This window comes from Bison bison, unplaced genomic scaffold (assembly GCF_000754665.1).
Source record: "Bison bison bison isolate TAMUID 2011002044 unplaced genomic scaffold, Bison_UMD1.0 scf7180017864531, whole genome shotgun sequence".
NCBI classification, from domain to species: domain Eukaryota; kingdom Metazoa; phylum Chordata; class Mammalia; order Artiodactyla; family Bovidae; genus Bison; species Bison bison.
Genome location: NW_011495081.1, coordinates 532,540 through 550,643, shown reverse-complemented (window position 1 = coordinate 550,643; position 18,104 = coordinate 532,540). Strand labels below are relative to the sequence as shown.

The window sequence follows — 18,104 nt, the reverse complement described above, 5'->3', positions numbered from 1 at the left end:
TGTTGTTTTTGCTTTGGCTCCATCTCTTCATTCTTTCTGGAGTTATTTCTCCACTGATCTCCAGTAGCATATTCGGCACCTACTGACCTGGGGAGTTCATCTCTAAGTGTCATATCTTTTTGCTTTTTCATACTGTTCATGGGATTCTCAAGGCAAGAATACTGAAGTGGTTCGCATTCCCTTCTCCAGTGGACCATATTTTGTCAGACGTTTGCCTTTGACTGTGTGGATCTCAACAAACTGTGGAAAATTCTTAAAGAAATGGGAATACCAGGCCACCTGATCTGCCTCTTGATAAACCTGTATGCAGGTCAGGAAGCAACAGTTAGAATTGGACATGGAACAACAGACTGGTTCCAAATAGGAAAAGGAGTACATCAAGGCTGTATATTGTCACCCTGCTTATTTAACCTATATGCAGAGTACATTATGAGAAACTCTGGGCTGGATGAAGCACAAACCAGAATCAAGATTGCTGGTAGAAATATCAATAACCTCAGATATGCAAATGACACCACCCTTGTGCCAGAAAGTGAAGAAGAACTAAAAAGCCTCTTGATGAAAATGAAAAAGGAGAGTGAAAAAGTTGGCATAAACCTCACCATTCAGAAAACTAAGATCATGGCATCTGGTCCCATCACTTCATGGCAAATAGATGGGGAAACAGTGGAAATAGTGACAGACTTTATTTTTCTGGGCTCCAAAATCACTGCAGATGGTGACTACAGTCATGAAATTAAAAGACGCTTGCCCTTGGAAGAAAAGTTATGATCATCCTACACAACATATTAAAAAACAGAAACATTACTTTGCCAACACAGGTCCATCTAGTCAAAGCTATGGTTTTTCCAGTGGTCATATATGGATGTGAGAGTTGCACTATAAAGAAAACTGAGCACCGAAGAATTGATGCTTTTGAACTGTGGTGTCAGAGAAGACTCTTGAGAGTCCCTTGGACACAGCAAGGAAATCCATCTAGTCAATCTTAATGGAAATCAGTACTGAGTGTTCATTGGAAGGACTGATGCTGAAGCTGATTACTGATTCATTTGAAAAGACACTGATGCTGGGAAAGATTGAAGGCGGGAGGAGAAGGGGATGACAGAGATAGCTGGATGGCATCACCGACTCAACGGACATGAGTTTGAGAAAACTCTGGGATTTGGTGATGGACAGGGAGGCCTGGTGCACTGCAGTCCATGGGGTCACAAAGAGTCAGACTGACTGAGCGACTGAACTGTCGCACCTGACTGACTGACAAAATGTAGGAACTACCATTCATCTTATACTTCATTTTCCCATGCTAGGAGTATGCACATATGCATACTGAAAACATGCTGCTGGGCTTCCCTTCTGGCTCAGTGGTAAAGTATCCACCTCCCATTGCAATAGAGTCAGGTTCAGTCCCTGGTCTGGGAAGATCCCACATGCTGTGGAGCCACTAAGCCCATGTGCCACAACTATTGAGCCTGTGCTTTGGAGCCTAGGAACTGCGACTACTGAGCCCATGTTCCAGAACTACTGAAGTTCATGTGCCTGGAGCCCATGTTCTGCAAGGAGAGAAGCCACAGTGAGGAACCCGCTACACAACTGGAGAGAGTCCTCCTCTCGCTGCAACCAGATCCAGCACAGCCAAAAATAAATAAAGTTACCAAAAAGAAAAAAAATGCACACTGTCATGCCACTGAGATTAAAAGGATACAGTTCTTCTCTACTTCTGTTATCACCTAATTTTATTTTCATATAGACATCTAAGCATTAACTCTCATGAATATTCAATCAATATATATTGAATGAAAGGATACAACCTGACTCTATTAGAAATAGGACAAAGCAGATTCTAGAATGCTCAATGCTCCATAAAAATTTCAAATAAAAAACAACTTCCAGGTACTTGTTACTATCAGGCAACATATTGTGTAATAATTTCCACATATTTTGGCTGTTAAAATATATGTATAATTTTATTTCAGTAAATACTACCTATAACATAAAATTCATTAAAAGATAAACTATACTGTTCTGTGCTTAGTCACATACCACTCTTTTTGAACCCACGGACCACAGCCTGCCAGGCTTCTCTGTCCATGAGATTCTCCTGGCAAGAACAGTGGAGTAGTTTGCCAGGCCCTCCTCTAGGGGATCTTCCTAACCCAGGGATCGAACCCAGGTCTGAGCCACCAGGGAAGCCCAGGAATACTGGAGTGGGTAGCCTATCCCTTCTCCAGGGTATCTTCCTGACCCAGGAACTGAACGGGGGTCTCCTGCATTGCAGGCAGATTTTTTACCAGCTGACCTACCAGGGAAGCCCAAACTATATGGTACTAATTGGCAATTCACTGAATCATATTTATTGTATGTGACAGACAATTATTGTATGTGATTCACAGACACAAAAAACAATTGTGAAATGGCAATTACCTTTAAGCAGCATAATCTAATAGGAAAGGATCCATGAGCATATGTATTTATAAAAATAATTAGAATGTGAACATTTTAACACAATGAACAAACATTTTGTAGAAGTTTAGCAACAGGAAAAATTCCTTTATATAGAGAGTTAATCATAGGTATTTGGGGATACAACAGTATTTTATCTCAGTGAGATCTTAATAGAGGCAGAGGGAAAGAATTATTGGAAATTATTTTGAAAGAATAATATGCACACTGATTTAAAGTGAAAAACATTCTTGTTGGGTATGTGTAGGTTATATGAGGCTGGAAAAGTTTTGGAAGAAAACAGATTTAGATCATAGAGCACTAGGTTTATAACTGAAGTCGTAAAGAATTACAGAAATTGTAAACAAAGGTGAAAATAGGTCAGACTTGTACTTATGAAGGACTATGTGACTGTCTTCTTAAATTAAAAAAAGTAGGGAACCACTATGCCATTCAGGAATGACCTAAATCAAATCCCTTCTGACGATACAGTGGAAGTGACAAATAGATTCAAAGGATTAGATCTGATAGAGTGCCTAAAGAACTATGGATGGAGGTTCGTAACATTGTACAGGAGGTGGTGATCAATCCTATCCCCAAGAAAAAGAAATGCAAAAAGGCAAAATGGTTATCTGAGGAGGCCTTACAATTAGCTGAGAAAAGAAGAGAAGCAAAAAGCAAAGGAGAAAAGGAAAGATATACCATCTGACTGCACAGCTCCAGAGAATTCCAAGGAGAGATAAGAAAGCCTTCCTAAGTGATCAATGCAAAGAAACAGAGGAAAACAATAGAATGGGAAAGACTAGAGATCTCTTCAAGAAAATCAGAGACACCAAGCTAATATTTAATGAAAAGATGTATTAAAAAAAAAAGACAGAAATGGTATGGACCTAAAAGAAGCAGAAGATATTAAGAAGAGGTGGAAATAATACAGAGAAGAATTATACAAAAAAGATCTTAATGACTCAGATAACCAGGTGGTGTGATCACTCACCTTGAGCCAGACATCCTGGACTGTGAAGTAAAGTGAGCCTTTAGGAAGCATTATTATGAATAAAGCTAGTGGAGGTGATGGAATTCCAGCTGAGTTATTTAAAATCCTAAAAGATGATGCTGTGAAAGTGCTGCACTCAATATGCCAGCAAATTTGGAAAATGCAGCAGTGGCCACAGGATTGGAAAAGGTCAGTTTTCATTCCAATCCCAAAGAAAGGAAATGCCAAAGAATGTTCAAACTACCCCACAGTTGCACTCATTTCACATTCTAGCAGAATAATGCTCACAATTCTCCAAGCTAGGCTTCAACAGTGCGTAAACCGAGAACTTCCAGATGTTCAAGCTGTATTTAGAAAAGGCAGAGGAACCAGAGATCAAATTGCCAACATCCGTTGGATCATATAAAAAAAACAAGAGAATTCCAGAAAAGCATCTGCTTCTGCTTCATTGACTATGCTAAAGCCTTTGACTGTGTGGATCACAAAAAAACTGTGGAAAATTCTTCAAGAGATGGGAATACCAGACCACCTTATCTGCCTCCTGCAGAATCTGTATGCCGGTCAAGATGCAACAGTTAGAACTGGACAGTTGGTTCAAAATTAGGAAAGGAGTATTTCAAGGCTGTATATTGTTACCCTGCTTATTTAACTTATATACAGAGTACATCATGTGAAATGCCTGGCTGGATGAAGCACAAGCTGGAATAACCTCAGATATGCAGATGACACCACCCTTATGACAGAAAGGAAAGAGAAACTAAAGAGCTTATTGATGAAGGTGAAAGAGGAGAGTGAAAAAGTTGGCTTAAAACTCAGCATTCAAAAAATTAAGATCATGGCATCTGGTCCCATCACTTCATGACAAATAGATGGGGAAACAATGGAAACACTGACAGTCTTTATTTTCTTGGGCTCCAAAAAAAGCACAGATGATGACTGCAGCCATGAAATTAAAAAACACTTGCTCCTTGGAAGAAAAGCTATGACCAACCCAGAAAACATACTAAAAAACAGAGACATTACTTTGCCAACGAAGGTCCTTTTAGTCAAAGCTATGGTTTTTCCAGTAGTCATGCATGAATGTGAGAGTTGGACCTTAAAGAAGGCTGAGCATCAAAGAATTGATGCTTCTGAAATGTGGTATTGGAGAAGACTCTTGAGAGTCCCTTGGACAGCAATGAGAACAATCCAGTCAATCCTAAAGGAAATCAACCCTGAATATTTTTTGGAAGGACTGAGGCTGAAACTGAAGCTCCAATACTCTGGCCACCTGATGGGAAAAGCCAACCCATTAGAAAAGATCCTGATGCTGGGAAAGATCAAAGGCAAGAGGAGAAGGGGACGACAGAGGATGAGATGGTTGCATGGCATCACCAGCTCAGTGGAGATGAGTTTGAGCAAGCTCCGGGAGATGGGGAAGGGCAGGGAAGCCTGGCGAGCTGCAGTCCATGGAGTGGCAAAGAGTCAGACATGACTGAGCAACCAAACAACAACAAATGTGACTGTCAATATGCAAGAGGCTTGTTAGAGAACCTGGAGGTGAGATCAGTTAGAAATCTACACAGGTGCATGCACTAGGCGGAATGAAGAGGGCCAATCTTTCAGTCCCTTAGGTATGCAGGCAGGGAGTCACATCAAGAACCTTTTATTGCCAGGCACCCTACTGAGTACTAGGGCTACAGTGGTTGTCAAAGAGGTAGAGAAGACAAATATTATTAATAAACTAATATGCATACAACTAAACACAAACTTTATACTGAAATATATGCTAAGCAGTTATTGACTAAAAGGGAAAAAAAGGATATAAAAAGGAGGAGGAGTTTTTAGGAAGTTTTGCTTAGTTGTTTTGAATTTGAGGCACTGCCAGGATATCAATGAGGAAGTGTCTTCCAGGCTCTGGGTTTACACTTAAGCTATAGATGTACAGCTCAACTGCATGAAGACAACTGTTCAATTCAAGATGTGCTATGACAGAGATGAAATAAGATAAAATTCTTTGCAAAGAAAATGACTGAACTGGCAAATGCTTTGTTTATAAATTTTCTTTTCCTGTCGAAGTTTCCTGTATAAAGCTGCATTTACTTATAAAGAACTGATTTTTCCACTTTATGAAATTGTAGGTTCAATTCTCAAGAAGATTCTCAATTTAAGAAAAAGACAATAACATGGGGACCTCTTTTCTTACAATGGAAAGAAAATTTACAAAAGATTTTTATATCGCCTGACTGTAGAACTGCCTATAGTATAATAAAACAAGTCACAGAAGACAAAGAATCTATCAACAAAAAAATCAGCAATTGGTTTGGAGTCACATAAAGCTTCTTTTTAAACATCTCTAAACAAATAAACATGCCAGATTCTCTTGGAATAATCCTCTGGCTACAAAATGGAATTTATTATTTCTGCAAATATTTTTCACTGGACAAAGATTAGTGTCCAGTAACAACCAGAGTGATGAAGGCTTTGCTTAACTTTTTTTTAAATTTTATTTTATTTAACTTTACAATATTATATTGGTTTTGCCATATATCAAAATGAATCTGCCACAGGTATACATGTGTTCCCCATCCTGAACCCTCCTCCCTCCTCCCTCCTCATACCATCCCTCTGGGTCGTCCCAGTGCACCAGCCCCAAGCATCCAGTATCGTGCATCGAACCTGGACTGGCAACTCATTTCATATACGATATTACACATATTTCAATGCCAGAAGGCTTTGCTTAACTTTTACATTCATATTACACTGTCATTTTTATGAGTAAAGATAAAGAACTAAATCATAATAGTTTTCCTTTAGAATAACATTTAAGTATTATTTATTATACAATTTTTTTCTACAAAGAACAATTTATTATTGACATCTCACAGCTGTTCATCCAAATGAAACCCTCAGAAGTTTTTGATGAATGCAAACTATTAGTGTCTAGCATTAGTTACTCAAAATTGCAGAGCAAGAAGGAAAACTGAGATTCTGGATAAGTAATACCCAAAGGTATCAAAAAAGAAATTCTTCACATTAAATTCTATTAACACTGTCAGCTCACACAGAATCCAAATAAAATAACAAAACCAAAAGGAATACTATCTTGTTCTTAAAGAGAGGCAAAGCATATTTTGTCTTTGATATAATTATGTAAAAGAAAACAGAAATAAAAAAGAGGAATGAAAGATGGCAGGGCTTTTTTTTTTTTTTTTTGCAGTTTATGGATAAATCCCCTGATTTCATCAGTCGTCCCAAACAAAACTAAGCCATGATAGACTTGAGTGTTCAGACAAACAAAATCTACTTCACCATTAACTTTTTTTAGTTCATTGAATTTGTTTTCTGACATTTTACTCTATTGGCAAACCCTCTATTCTTTTCTATAAAAAGTATTTATATATTTCAGTAAAAAATAGCTCAAGAAACTAAAATTGACACCAGTTACACGACTGCAAAGTAAATGACATTAAGATTTACTTTTTACACATCTGGCATTTAAAAAGTACAGATATAAGTTAAGATACTCAAAAATATCAATCTAAGGTTTAGCTTACCAACAGGGACAGAATTGGAGTGCTGAAGTTCCCATTGACTAGAATCACCAGAAAGTTCAGTCAAGCAGGTTAAAGCAAAATCTGAGCTGGAAGCATGCTCATGTCTGAATCCTTCAGGAGAAAGATTATCCAATTCAAACTTCACAGTTGACATTGCAAAATTCTTATACAGCTATATAAATCAAAGTTTAAACTTTGATTCAGATAGTTCAAACTACTGAATTTTTAAAAATCACAGGAGGGGGAAAATCACTGTTTTATAATCAGCAACAACCCCAGGCTTTTTAGTAATTGTTTTCACTTGGAAATTTAAAAGAGATAAAACATGCAGAGCTGACTTTACGAAGTTTTCTGTATTCACTCCCTTCCTAAGCAATTGACGTCAAGAGGATGGATGGATTTTAGCGCTGTTTTTCTTGAAGATAATCTTGCTGCCTTTAAATGATAGCAGTGCTAACCCCATCTCAGAGAGGCTGCAACAGAAAGTAAAATGAGCTAAGTGAAGATACAGGCAAGGCTGCAGAGAGATGCTTTTAGTAACTTGGTATTAGGTCTCCGCATATCTGTACACAAAAGATCAGCTGGGTGGGGCTAAGTACTGTCAGAGAATGCAACTTTATTCCACTGGGCAGCACATCAGAGGAATGTCTTAATTTGGAAGGAAGTTAATTCTAAATTATATTTCCTCAGTCAGGATTGTGAGACTGTAGTCTTCATGCTTCCTGAAACATGCTTGTGATAGTGGAGATTAAATGATGAGTTAAACTAAAAAGTTCTGCACAACAAAAATACAGTCAACAAAATGAAAAGGCAAACTATGGAATGGGAGAAAACATTTGTAAACCATGTAACTGAAAGTGCGTAACATCTGAAATATACAAAGAATTCATACAATTTGGCAGCAAAAGAATCCAGTTAAAGAACTGGCAAACAACCTGCATGTCTTCCCAGGAAAACATACAAATGGCCAACAAGTAAGCGAAAAGGTGTTCAACGTTGCTAATCATCGGGCAAGGGCAAATAAAACCACAATGAGATACCACTTCACATTCACTAGAATGGCTATTACAAAGAAAACAAAAACAAAACAAAAACACAAGATACAACATGCAGGCAGGTTACAGAAAAAGAAAAAAAAGAAGAAGAAGAACACTGTGTACTGTTGCTGCTGCTGCTAAGTCGCTTCAGTCGTGTCCGACTCTCTGCGACCCCATAGACGGCAGCCCACAAGGCTCCCCCGTCTCTGGTATTCTCCAGGCAAAAACACTGGAGTGGGTTGCCATTTCCTTCTCCAATGCATGAAGTGAAAAGTGAAAGTGAAGTCGCTCAGTCGTGTCCGACTCTTAGCGAGCCCATGGACTGCAGCCTACCAGGCTCCTCAGTCCATGGGATTTTCCAGGCAAGAGTACTGGAGTGGGGTGCCATTGCCTTCTCCAGGACAACACTGTGGAGGTTCCTCAAAAGATTAAAAAGATAGAACTGCTGTATAATTTGGTAATTCCACTTCTGGTTGTATAAAATGAAATGAAATCACTATTTTGAAGAGATATTGCACCTCCTTGTTCACAACAGGCAAACATGAAAGCTATATAAATGTCCACTGATGGATAAATGGATAAAGGCAATATAATATATGTACAATGGAATATTACTTAACCATTTATTTCTTCATTTAAGTGAATATGTATTGACCCTGTACTAGGTATTAGCTTATATACAAAAATGCCAAGTGCAGCTTTAAGCGCTGGTATTTGTTGGACTACTTAAGCTTACTTATTATTCCCCTGCATTCCCCTGCAGGCCAGGTACTGTGGAATGAAAGACAATCCCCAGCCAGGTTACAAATATGTTTGAAGGCTCTGAGAAGGTAAATATATAAAACAGGCTTGCAAATCCACTGCTGTTATAATATAAAAGGATTCTGGAGAAAAAGTGACAAGTCTTACTCATCATTAATTATTGTAACTGAACAAACAAGTAAAGAAAACTGGCTGTCTGCTCTACATGCTTTTGTAAACTACTGTTCATAGCCATGGAATCATCATCATTCCAACAGCAAGGACAACAAGAAAATATGCTAGGCAAACCTAGGCTACCACAGTTCTTGAACAGGAATGAACAATCTGACTGAAATGGCTAATATGACCAAGTTTCTCTGGTAATTATATGACACTTTGCTTGGATAAGATGGTGAAAGCATAACCAAATTATCAGTTTAAAAAACAAAATACACAGTTTCCATATGATCTTGATATCCCATTCCTGGGATGTATCTGGAAAAAACTATACCTCAAAAAGTTACATGTACCCCAGTATTCACTGCACTATTTACAATGACCAAGACATGGAAAAAACCTAAATGTCCATTGACAGATAAATGGATAAAAAGATGTGGTACATACATAAAATGGAATATTCAGTTCAGTTCAGTTCAGTTCAGTCTCTCAGTCGTGTCTGACTCTTTGCGACCCCATGAACCACAGCACTCCAGGCCTCCCTGTCCATCACCAACTCCCGGTGTATACCCAAACCCACATCCATTGAGTCAGTGACGCCATCCAACCATTTCGTCCTCTTCATCCCCTTCTCCTCCTGCCCTCAATCTTTCCCAGCATCAGGGTCTTTTCCAATGAGTCAGCTCTTCACATCAGATGGCCAAGAATTGGAGTTTCATCTTCAACATCAGTCCTTCCAATGAACACCCAGGACTGATCTCATTTAGGGTGGACTGGTTGGATCTCCTTGCAGTCCAAGGGACTCTCAAGAGTCTTCTCCAACACCACAGTTCAAAAGCATCAATTCTTTGGTGCTCAGCCTTCTTTATAGTCCAACTCTCACATCCATACATGACCACCAGACAAACCATAGCCTAGACAGACCTTTGTTGGCAAAGTAATGTCTCTGCTTTTGAATATGCTGCCTAGGTTGGTCATAACTTTCTTTCTAAGGAGTAAGTGTCTTTTAATTTCATGGCTACAATCACCAACTGCAGTGATTTTGGAGCCAAGAAAAATAAAGTCAGCCACTGTTTCCCATCATTTGCCATGAAGTGATGGAACTGGATGCCATGATCTTTGTTTTCTGAATGTTGAGCTTTAAGCCAACTTTTTCACTCTCCTATTTCACTTTCATCAAGAGGCTCTTTAGTTCTTCTTCACTTTCTACTCAGCCATAAAAAAGAATACAATAATGTCATTTGCAGCAACATGGATGGACCTGGAGAGTAGCACCACCTGGGAAGCCGTAACAGGCACATACCAAGTGAAGTCAGACAAAGACAAGTGTCATATCACTTACATGTGACATCCAGAAAGACACAAATTCACTTATTGTAAAACAAAAAGAGACTCACAGACATACAAAAAAAATTTACGGTTACCAAAGGAGAAAAGGGAGGACGGATAAATTAGGAGGTTGTTATTAACATATATGCACTACTATATATAAAATAGGTAACCAACAAGGACTTACTGTATAGCATAGGAAATTATACTCTATATTTTGTAATTACTATACCAGAAAAGAATCTGGAAAAGAATATATATTACATATATATATATATATATATAGACACACATATAGACACACACACACAATCTAGATAGCATATTCAAAAGCAGAGACATTATTTTGCCAACAAAGGTCCATCTAGTCAAGGCTATGGTTTTTCCAGTGGTCATGTATGGATGTGAGAGTTGAACTGTGAAGAAAGCTGAGCGCCGAAGAATTGATGCTTTTGAACTGTGGTGTTGGAGAAGACTCTTGAGAGTCCCTTGGACTGCAAGGAGATCAAACCAGTCCATTCTGAAGGAGATCAACCCTGGGATTTCTTTGGAGGGAATGATGCTAAAGCTGAAACTCCAGTACTTTGGCCACCTCATGTGAAGTGTTGACTCATTGGAAAAGACTCTGATGCTGGGAGGGATTGGGGGCAAGAGGAGAAGGGGACAACAGAGGATGATGGCTGGATGGCATCACTGACTCAATGGACATGAGTCTCAGTGAACTCTGGGAGTTGGTGATGGACAGGGAGGCCTGGCGTGCTGCGATTCATGGGGTCGCAAAGAGTTGGACACGACTGAGCGACTGAACCGAACTGAACTGAACTGAACACACATACATACGTTGTTGTTGTTGTTGCAGTTTAGTCGCTAAGTCTTGTCTAATTCTTTTGCCACCCCATAAACTACAGACCATCAGGCTCCTCCAGAATACTGGAGTGGGTTGCCATTTCCTTTTCCAGGGGATCTAGAATCACTGCGTTGTACACCTGTAAGTCAATTATCCGTCAATAAAAAATTATAAATGATATTTCAGAAAAATACTATATTTAAAATAAAAATGAAAGTATCAGTAATATTCTGAATGCCTGATGAAGTGCTTTCACAGCAATACAAACAATTACTTGTCTCCTACCACCTATGGATTCTTAAAACTTGAGTTAAGGCTTCTAGGAGAGATATAAATAGGTCAGTAGTGATAAAATGAGTAGCAGAAAAGATAGTTGGCATAAATTTGGGGAGATGATAAAAGCAAAAGGTACATTATACAATTTAGAGAAATAAAGTAGGTTCTAGAATCATGAAGTATGGGCTTATAATAATTGAAATATCTGTTATGGTAGATAGTAAAGGGCAGTTTCTTAAATATAGAGTCTAGATGGTTTGATTTAAAGATCCCCTGGAAGTGGGCATAGCTACCCGCTCCAGTATTATTGCCTGGAGAATTCCATGGACTGAGTAACCTGGCAGGCTACAGTCCATATAGTCAAAAAGAGTCGGACACAACTGAGCTACACATACACACACACACACACACACACACACACGGAGGTTTAACTACATGATAATTTCTACCCTCTATACCTCTGAAAAGTCTGCCCAAATCCTGCAGTGTTCCCTTTTTCAAGCAATGCTTGAAAGAATGGAAATGTGATTTTGCATAAGAACCAGAGTTAGAATTGCCTAAGTGATTTTTCAGCAAAACACTGAGGGTATGATATCTTATATCATAAGACAGTCTCATTTTTTCTAGCATGAGTTTTAGTTTTTGAACATGAGGACACCTTGGGAAAAAAAAAGAATATATATATGTATATTTATGCATGTATATAGACACTATATATCTCCAGTCATCATCCCTCTGTACTCATAATACTACTGTATTTTGATTATCAATATATGACATATTCATATAAAACAACTTGAAATTTACTAAAACTTAAATATTACATTTTATTAATCACATACTTCAAAGTGTCTTCATATAAGTGTGGAAAATGTTACTAACCTTCTCTAAGATGGGTGGATCTATAAACCATACAAAATTACTTGAAATGGTCCATATATTCATAAACCAGCAATTACTATTCTCCAGTATATTAAAAATAAGATTTTACTGTTATGAATAATATATATGGGCAAACTTTGTCAACAAACTCACTTCAATGTCCTTTTCCACTAGAGATGTAGGTACAAACATCTCCTGAGGCCTGAAAATGTCAGTAATAAAGAATCTTTCCTTAATGTGGATACTAAAGAACTGGAACCCTCAGCACATATCTATTCTTGGGTCTTTGGTCAGAATGTGACTGCCAGTCTTTTTTTTTTTTAAGTTAAGAAACACTGTATTCTCCTCTTTCCCGCTAACAGTTTTACTGAGGCAAAATTGACATAAAACATTGAGTAAGATGGAGATGTTACCTAAGTTAGTTCTAAACTTCAAATTCTCTCATGAAGTATTTTCCACGATAGCTTAGCTAATACTTACATTCAGAATATTTGTCTGTAAATCTTTGGAAATATCAGTGCAAACTTTTGACTCATGTCATCTTTCTGATACCTGAAACACATCCTCCAATATTTTTCTCCTTAGAGTAGGAACGTAAGAGGGCAGGAAACAGCACATAACCTTCCTGCTGACTGGTCTAACTCCGAAAATTTTTCTCTCAATCTGGATCAGTTTGTCTCCATTATTATAGTAACCACTCACTTGCCAGTGGTTACCATAAATTCAAATCTGGGCCTTTATTCATTCTAAAATATAAACTGCATTTGCAAAACTTTGTCTTCTTCAATAAAGCCTATTTGTTATAATGTGTCTTGGATTCTTAACAGGCCAAAGTAACTTGATTTTATTTTTAAAATAGTTAAACTTATTTTGAATCACTGCAATTTTAATAGTCTCATCAATACATTTTCAAACAAGTATAATCTTGCTTTCTACACAGGTTTTAGGATATGTACAAATTCCCAAGTGAACAATTGTTATGAATTGTAATTGTTTATAACAATTTTTACTTTATAACAGTTGAATAATTGTTATGTGATATATCACACAATATCAGTGACATGTCACAATATCAGTGAAAATATCAGACAACGTATTTTCACTGTCTCAGATGCTTTGCTCTTGGATACAGTGCGTGAAACAATTCCCCAGACATATATTTATCATTTTTCTGGTTTCAGAATGACTCTTTGAGCCCGCAGGTTTATACCCTATCTTTTCCATTGAACCAACCATTGATCTAACTAAATAAATTACCATAGACTACCCCTGAATTAGCAGAAGAAATTTTAAAAATCTAAGAGTAGCAAGACAGCAAAGTATTGGAAATTTTTAGAAAATTCTGGACTATATTGTGGAGATGAGTGTTAAATAGACTGAATAATGGGCAATTCCATAATAACACAAAGGAAGTTGCCTCAAAATAAATAGAGTTTGACTCAGGATGTCCATGGACAAATCCTCCCCAGTTGAGAGCCAGAGATACTGAAATTAAGATGAGATATGCTCCTTTTTCTTAATCATCATTTGATTCTAACCTTCCAATAAGAAAATAATTATATACCTAAAAACTTTTTAATAATTATGCTCTTTTTGCACTGGCTAGTAAATCTAGTACATGTTAATTGAAATGACAATCATGAATATTATTTCATTCCTATTCTGAACAGAAAATTTTCACTACATATGTAGCTTATCATATGTTTTTTGTAGATATTCCTTTATTAGATTATTGCCATCCCTCTTTATTCATACTTCAATAAGAACATACTGCTTTTATAAACAAAGTATGTGGGTTGACTTGTGCCTAATACTTTTTCAATGTCTATTGAGATGATTTCCCTTTTAATGTGATTGTTAAATTTAAAACTAATTTTTACTCCTACACTAAGTTCAACACTGACCTTGATGTAATGATTATTTTCATGTATCAATGGATTTAAATGCTAATCTTGCACCTATGTTTATGAGATAGCTCAGCATGTAATTCTCTTTCTTTAGTCCTTATAAGATGTGGCATTGAAGATGATACTGTCCTTCTGTAAAATAATTAAAACTATTATTTTTCCTGTTCTCTGGAAGAATTTTTTTTAAGATTAGTATTATTCTTCCTTAAATGTTTGGTAAACTAACTTGGGAAACCATCTGGAACTTGAAGTTTTCTTGCTTTGAAAATTCTTAATTATTGATCTAATCTCTTTACTAGATAGAGAACTTTTTTTTTTTTCCCACTGAATCCCTGAGTCAGTTGTGAAATGTTGTCTTTCCCAAGGTACTTTCGGTTTCTATATACTTCTAAAAATTCTTTTGCATAATGCTATTCATCACCCAACTCAATGAACATGAGTTTGAGTAAACTCCGGGAAATAAATGAAGGACAGGGAAGCCTGGTTTTCTGCAGATCATGGGGTTGCGAATAATCAGACATAACTTAGAGAATTCATAACAACAATTCATAATATGGGTTTCCCTGGTGGCTCAATGGTAAAGAATCCACCTGCCAATGCTGGAGACACATGTACAGTCTCGGGGTCAGTAGGATGCCCAGGAGAAGGAAACTGCGAATCACTCCAGAATTCTTGCCTGGGAAATCCCATGGAAAGGGGAGCCTGGACAGAGGCAGGCAACGTCCATGGGGTCACAAAGAGAGTCCCACATGACCTAGTGACTAAACAACCACCACCAAATTCATGATAGCATCTCCATATCCTTTTGATGTATGTAAGGTCTGAAGTTATTTCCAGTTTTTATTCTTACTATTGACAATTTATGCCTTCTCTCCTTTGATTTGATCAATCTTGTTTAGGGTATTTTTACTTCTATTTATCTTTTTAAACATGACAGCAAACTTTCTTGATTTTCTCCTTTATTTATTTCTTTTATATATCAGTTTCTACTTTTACTTTTAAAATTTCCTCTTCCTATTTTTTTTTTTTTGGAATCAATTTACTGTTTATTCTAGACTCCTAAGAGGCATACACAGATTTTCAATCTTTCTTCTTTTCTAAAGTATAAATTCAATGTTAATTTTCCTCTAAACATGGCTTTAACAATATCTCATGTTTTATTGATACTTATTAATACTTTGCTATTAATAGTTAATATTATACTTTATGTTAAAAATTAATATTATCATTTTTACTCAATTCAAATTATTTCCTAATTTGCATTATGCTTTCTTCCTTGAATTATAGGCTACTTAGTACTTGCTTAATTTGCAAATTTGGGCCCTTCCTTCTTTCCTTCTTTATTTTTTTCCATTTGTTGGTTTTACTGACAAGTTGGGTTTTAACATGGCAAGAACCATGATTTCCATCTTTGGACTTTTATTGAAAATTACTTAAGACCCAGCATAAGATCTTCAGTGCAATGTTCTTACAGGCCAGCAAGGCCATCTGTTAACCATACTGTCTAAGCTTCGAAACACTTGGTGATTTTTATCTGCATGTTTCACAAATAACTGGGAAATTTTTCTTACAATCTTATACTACGAATGTGTATTTATCTATTTCCTATGTGTCATGTTTGCCTTGAGTATTCTGAGAATATGTTATTAGTCCACATGCAAAGTTATAACACTTTATAGTGGATTTAACCTTTTTCTTAAGAAATGATATACTCCTTCTTATGTCTACTAAAATTTATTGACTTATAGACCTCATGCAAAGAGTTGACTCATTGGAAAAGACTCTGATGTTGGGAGGGATTGGGAGTAGGAGGAAAAGGGGACAACAGAGGATGAGATGGCTGGATGGCATCACCAACTCAATGGACATGAGTCTGAGTGAACTCCGGGAGTTGGTGATGGACAGGGAGGCCTGGCGTGCTGCGATTCATGGGGTCGCAAAGAGTTGGACACGACTGAGCGACTGAAGTGAAATGATAGTCTGTTTATCTGATAGTCGTTTAGCAACAATAGATGTTTAGCAACATCAGGCTGGTTTTTGCTAATATTTGTAGAGTATAACATTTTTCCATCTCTGTACTTTCAAGCATTTTGTATTCTATATAACAATTTTGACTCTTCTAAGGAGAATATGACAAGGTTTTTAAAAATCTCAGTGACAGCCTTTGTGCTTTAATTGTTCTTAATGTATTACATTAGATACAGTTACTGATATATTTCGGAGAAGGCAATGGCACCCCACTCCAGTACTCTTGCCTGGAAAATCCCATGGACGGAGGAGGAGTCTTGTGGGCTGCAGTCCATGGGGTCGCTAAGAGTCAGACATGACTGAGTGACTTCACTTTCACTTCTCACTTTCATGCATTGGAGAAGGAAATGGAAACCCACTCCAGTGTTCTTGCCTGGAGAATCCCAGGGACGGGGGAGCCTGGTGGGCTGAGGTCTATGGGATTGCACAGAGTCGGACACGACTGAAGCGACTTAGCAGCAGCAGCAGCAACTGATATATTTAAGATTAAATCTACCGTTTGTTTTTTTTTAATTGCTTAACCTTCTGGACAAACCAATGGTTTTTTTGTTTTGTTTCTCTGCTATTCTTCTTTACCCATAATGCTATTATACATACTTTAATCTTTGCTTAGTGATCACCATAATACAAAATACTTTAATAAATTGACACTTTTGCCACTTCTTTAAAAGAACTTAGAACTTTTAGACTTCCTTAATTTGTCTCCTGCCTTTTGGGGCTGTAACTAATTGTGTATATATGTTTAATCACTACAAGAAAATATTATCATGGTTTCAGTTCTATTTTTTCAAATATTTAACCTGTTCTTTGTTCTTGGCTTCTTTTTTGCAATTTCATACTTTCCTAAAACTTCTCTCAGATTTTTTTATCTAAATAACTGCCTTTGTAGTTTTATTATGGGTTTTTGTGAGCCATGACACTTGTTCACTAAAGAGGCTGGCAGAGGCAGCAGCAGCCAAAAGCACTGATGTTTTGCCAAGCACCATTTGTGACTGTTGTGGGAGGGAGTATGCTGCCCTACTTAGCTGATCTGAGAAAATTTGTTATATCATCAAGGACTCTCCCAAAGCAAAGAGAATCAGATTAGGGTCTTGCTCATGTAAGACTGCTGAGTACACATAATCACTCTATTAGATGAAACTATAGAGGGAAATGTAGTGTGAAGGTTTCTCAAACACTTCCATGTTAGACAGACATAATGAGGTAATAGAGGTTGATCTGTCTTTAGTGTTTATTCTATCCGAAGATGGCAAAGGTTTCAGTCTACTCTGTTGCCTTTTTTTGGTTTCCTCAATTGCTTTTGGATTTCCCTAAGAACGCCTGATTAAAGAGAGGCTACACATCACAGCTCTTTTGGTTGGAATCCAGTATTACATTACTAAAGCCCTACTGTGGCGGTGCTAGGATGTGGGGAGGAGGGAGTATACTATAACTATGTGATAAGTTTCAGTCTTAGAGGGTCTGTGTCTCATGCAATTTTAAATAAGAAACATATCCTCTCAAAATATATCTTAAATATTTGTATATTCCTGTATAATGTCAAGGCACAAATGGCAAAAAAAAAAATTTATTCTTTGATAGATATACTTTTTTCCCTAAAATTTAGCCAAAGTTAATTTCTTTTTTTAAATTTTAATTGGTGGTTAATTACTTTACAATATTGTATTGGTTTTGCCATACATCAACATGAATCCACCATGGGTATACACGTGTTCCCCATCCTGAACCCCACTTCCTCCTCCCTCGCCGTACCATCCCTCTGGGTCGTCCCAGTGCACCAGCCCCAAGCATCCAGTATCATGCATCAAACCTGGACTGGCGATTCGTTTCACATATGATATTATACATGTTTCAATGCCATTCTCCCAAATCATCCCACCCTCTCCCTCTCCCACCAAGTCCATAAGACTG

At 37.3% G+C, this 18,104-nt stretch overlaps 1 protein-coding gene across 1 annotated transcript in view; it reads right to left on the bottom strand.

The window, feature by feature from the left end:
• ANO3 (anoctamin 3) overlaps positions 1-7,522 on the bottom strand; it is a 453,610-nt gene extending 446,088 nt beyond the window's left edge. Inside the window, exon 1 of the mRNA XM_010831780.1 lies at positions 6,970-7,522. Within this exon, the coding sequence (XP_010830082.1) occupies positions 6,970-7,123 (154 nt within the window). The 5' untranslated portion in view covers positions 7,124-7,522. The remainder of the gene's footprint in view (positions 1-6,969) is intronic.
• Positions 7,523-18,104: the final 10,582 nt, after the last annotated feature.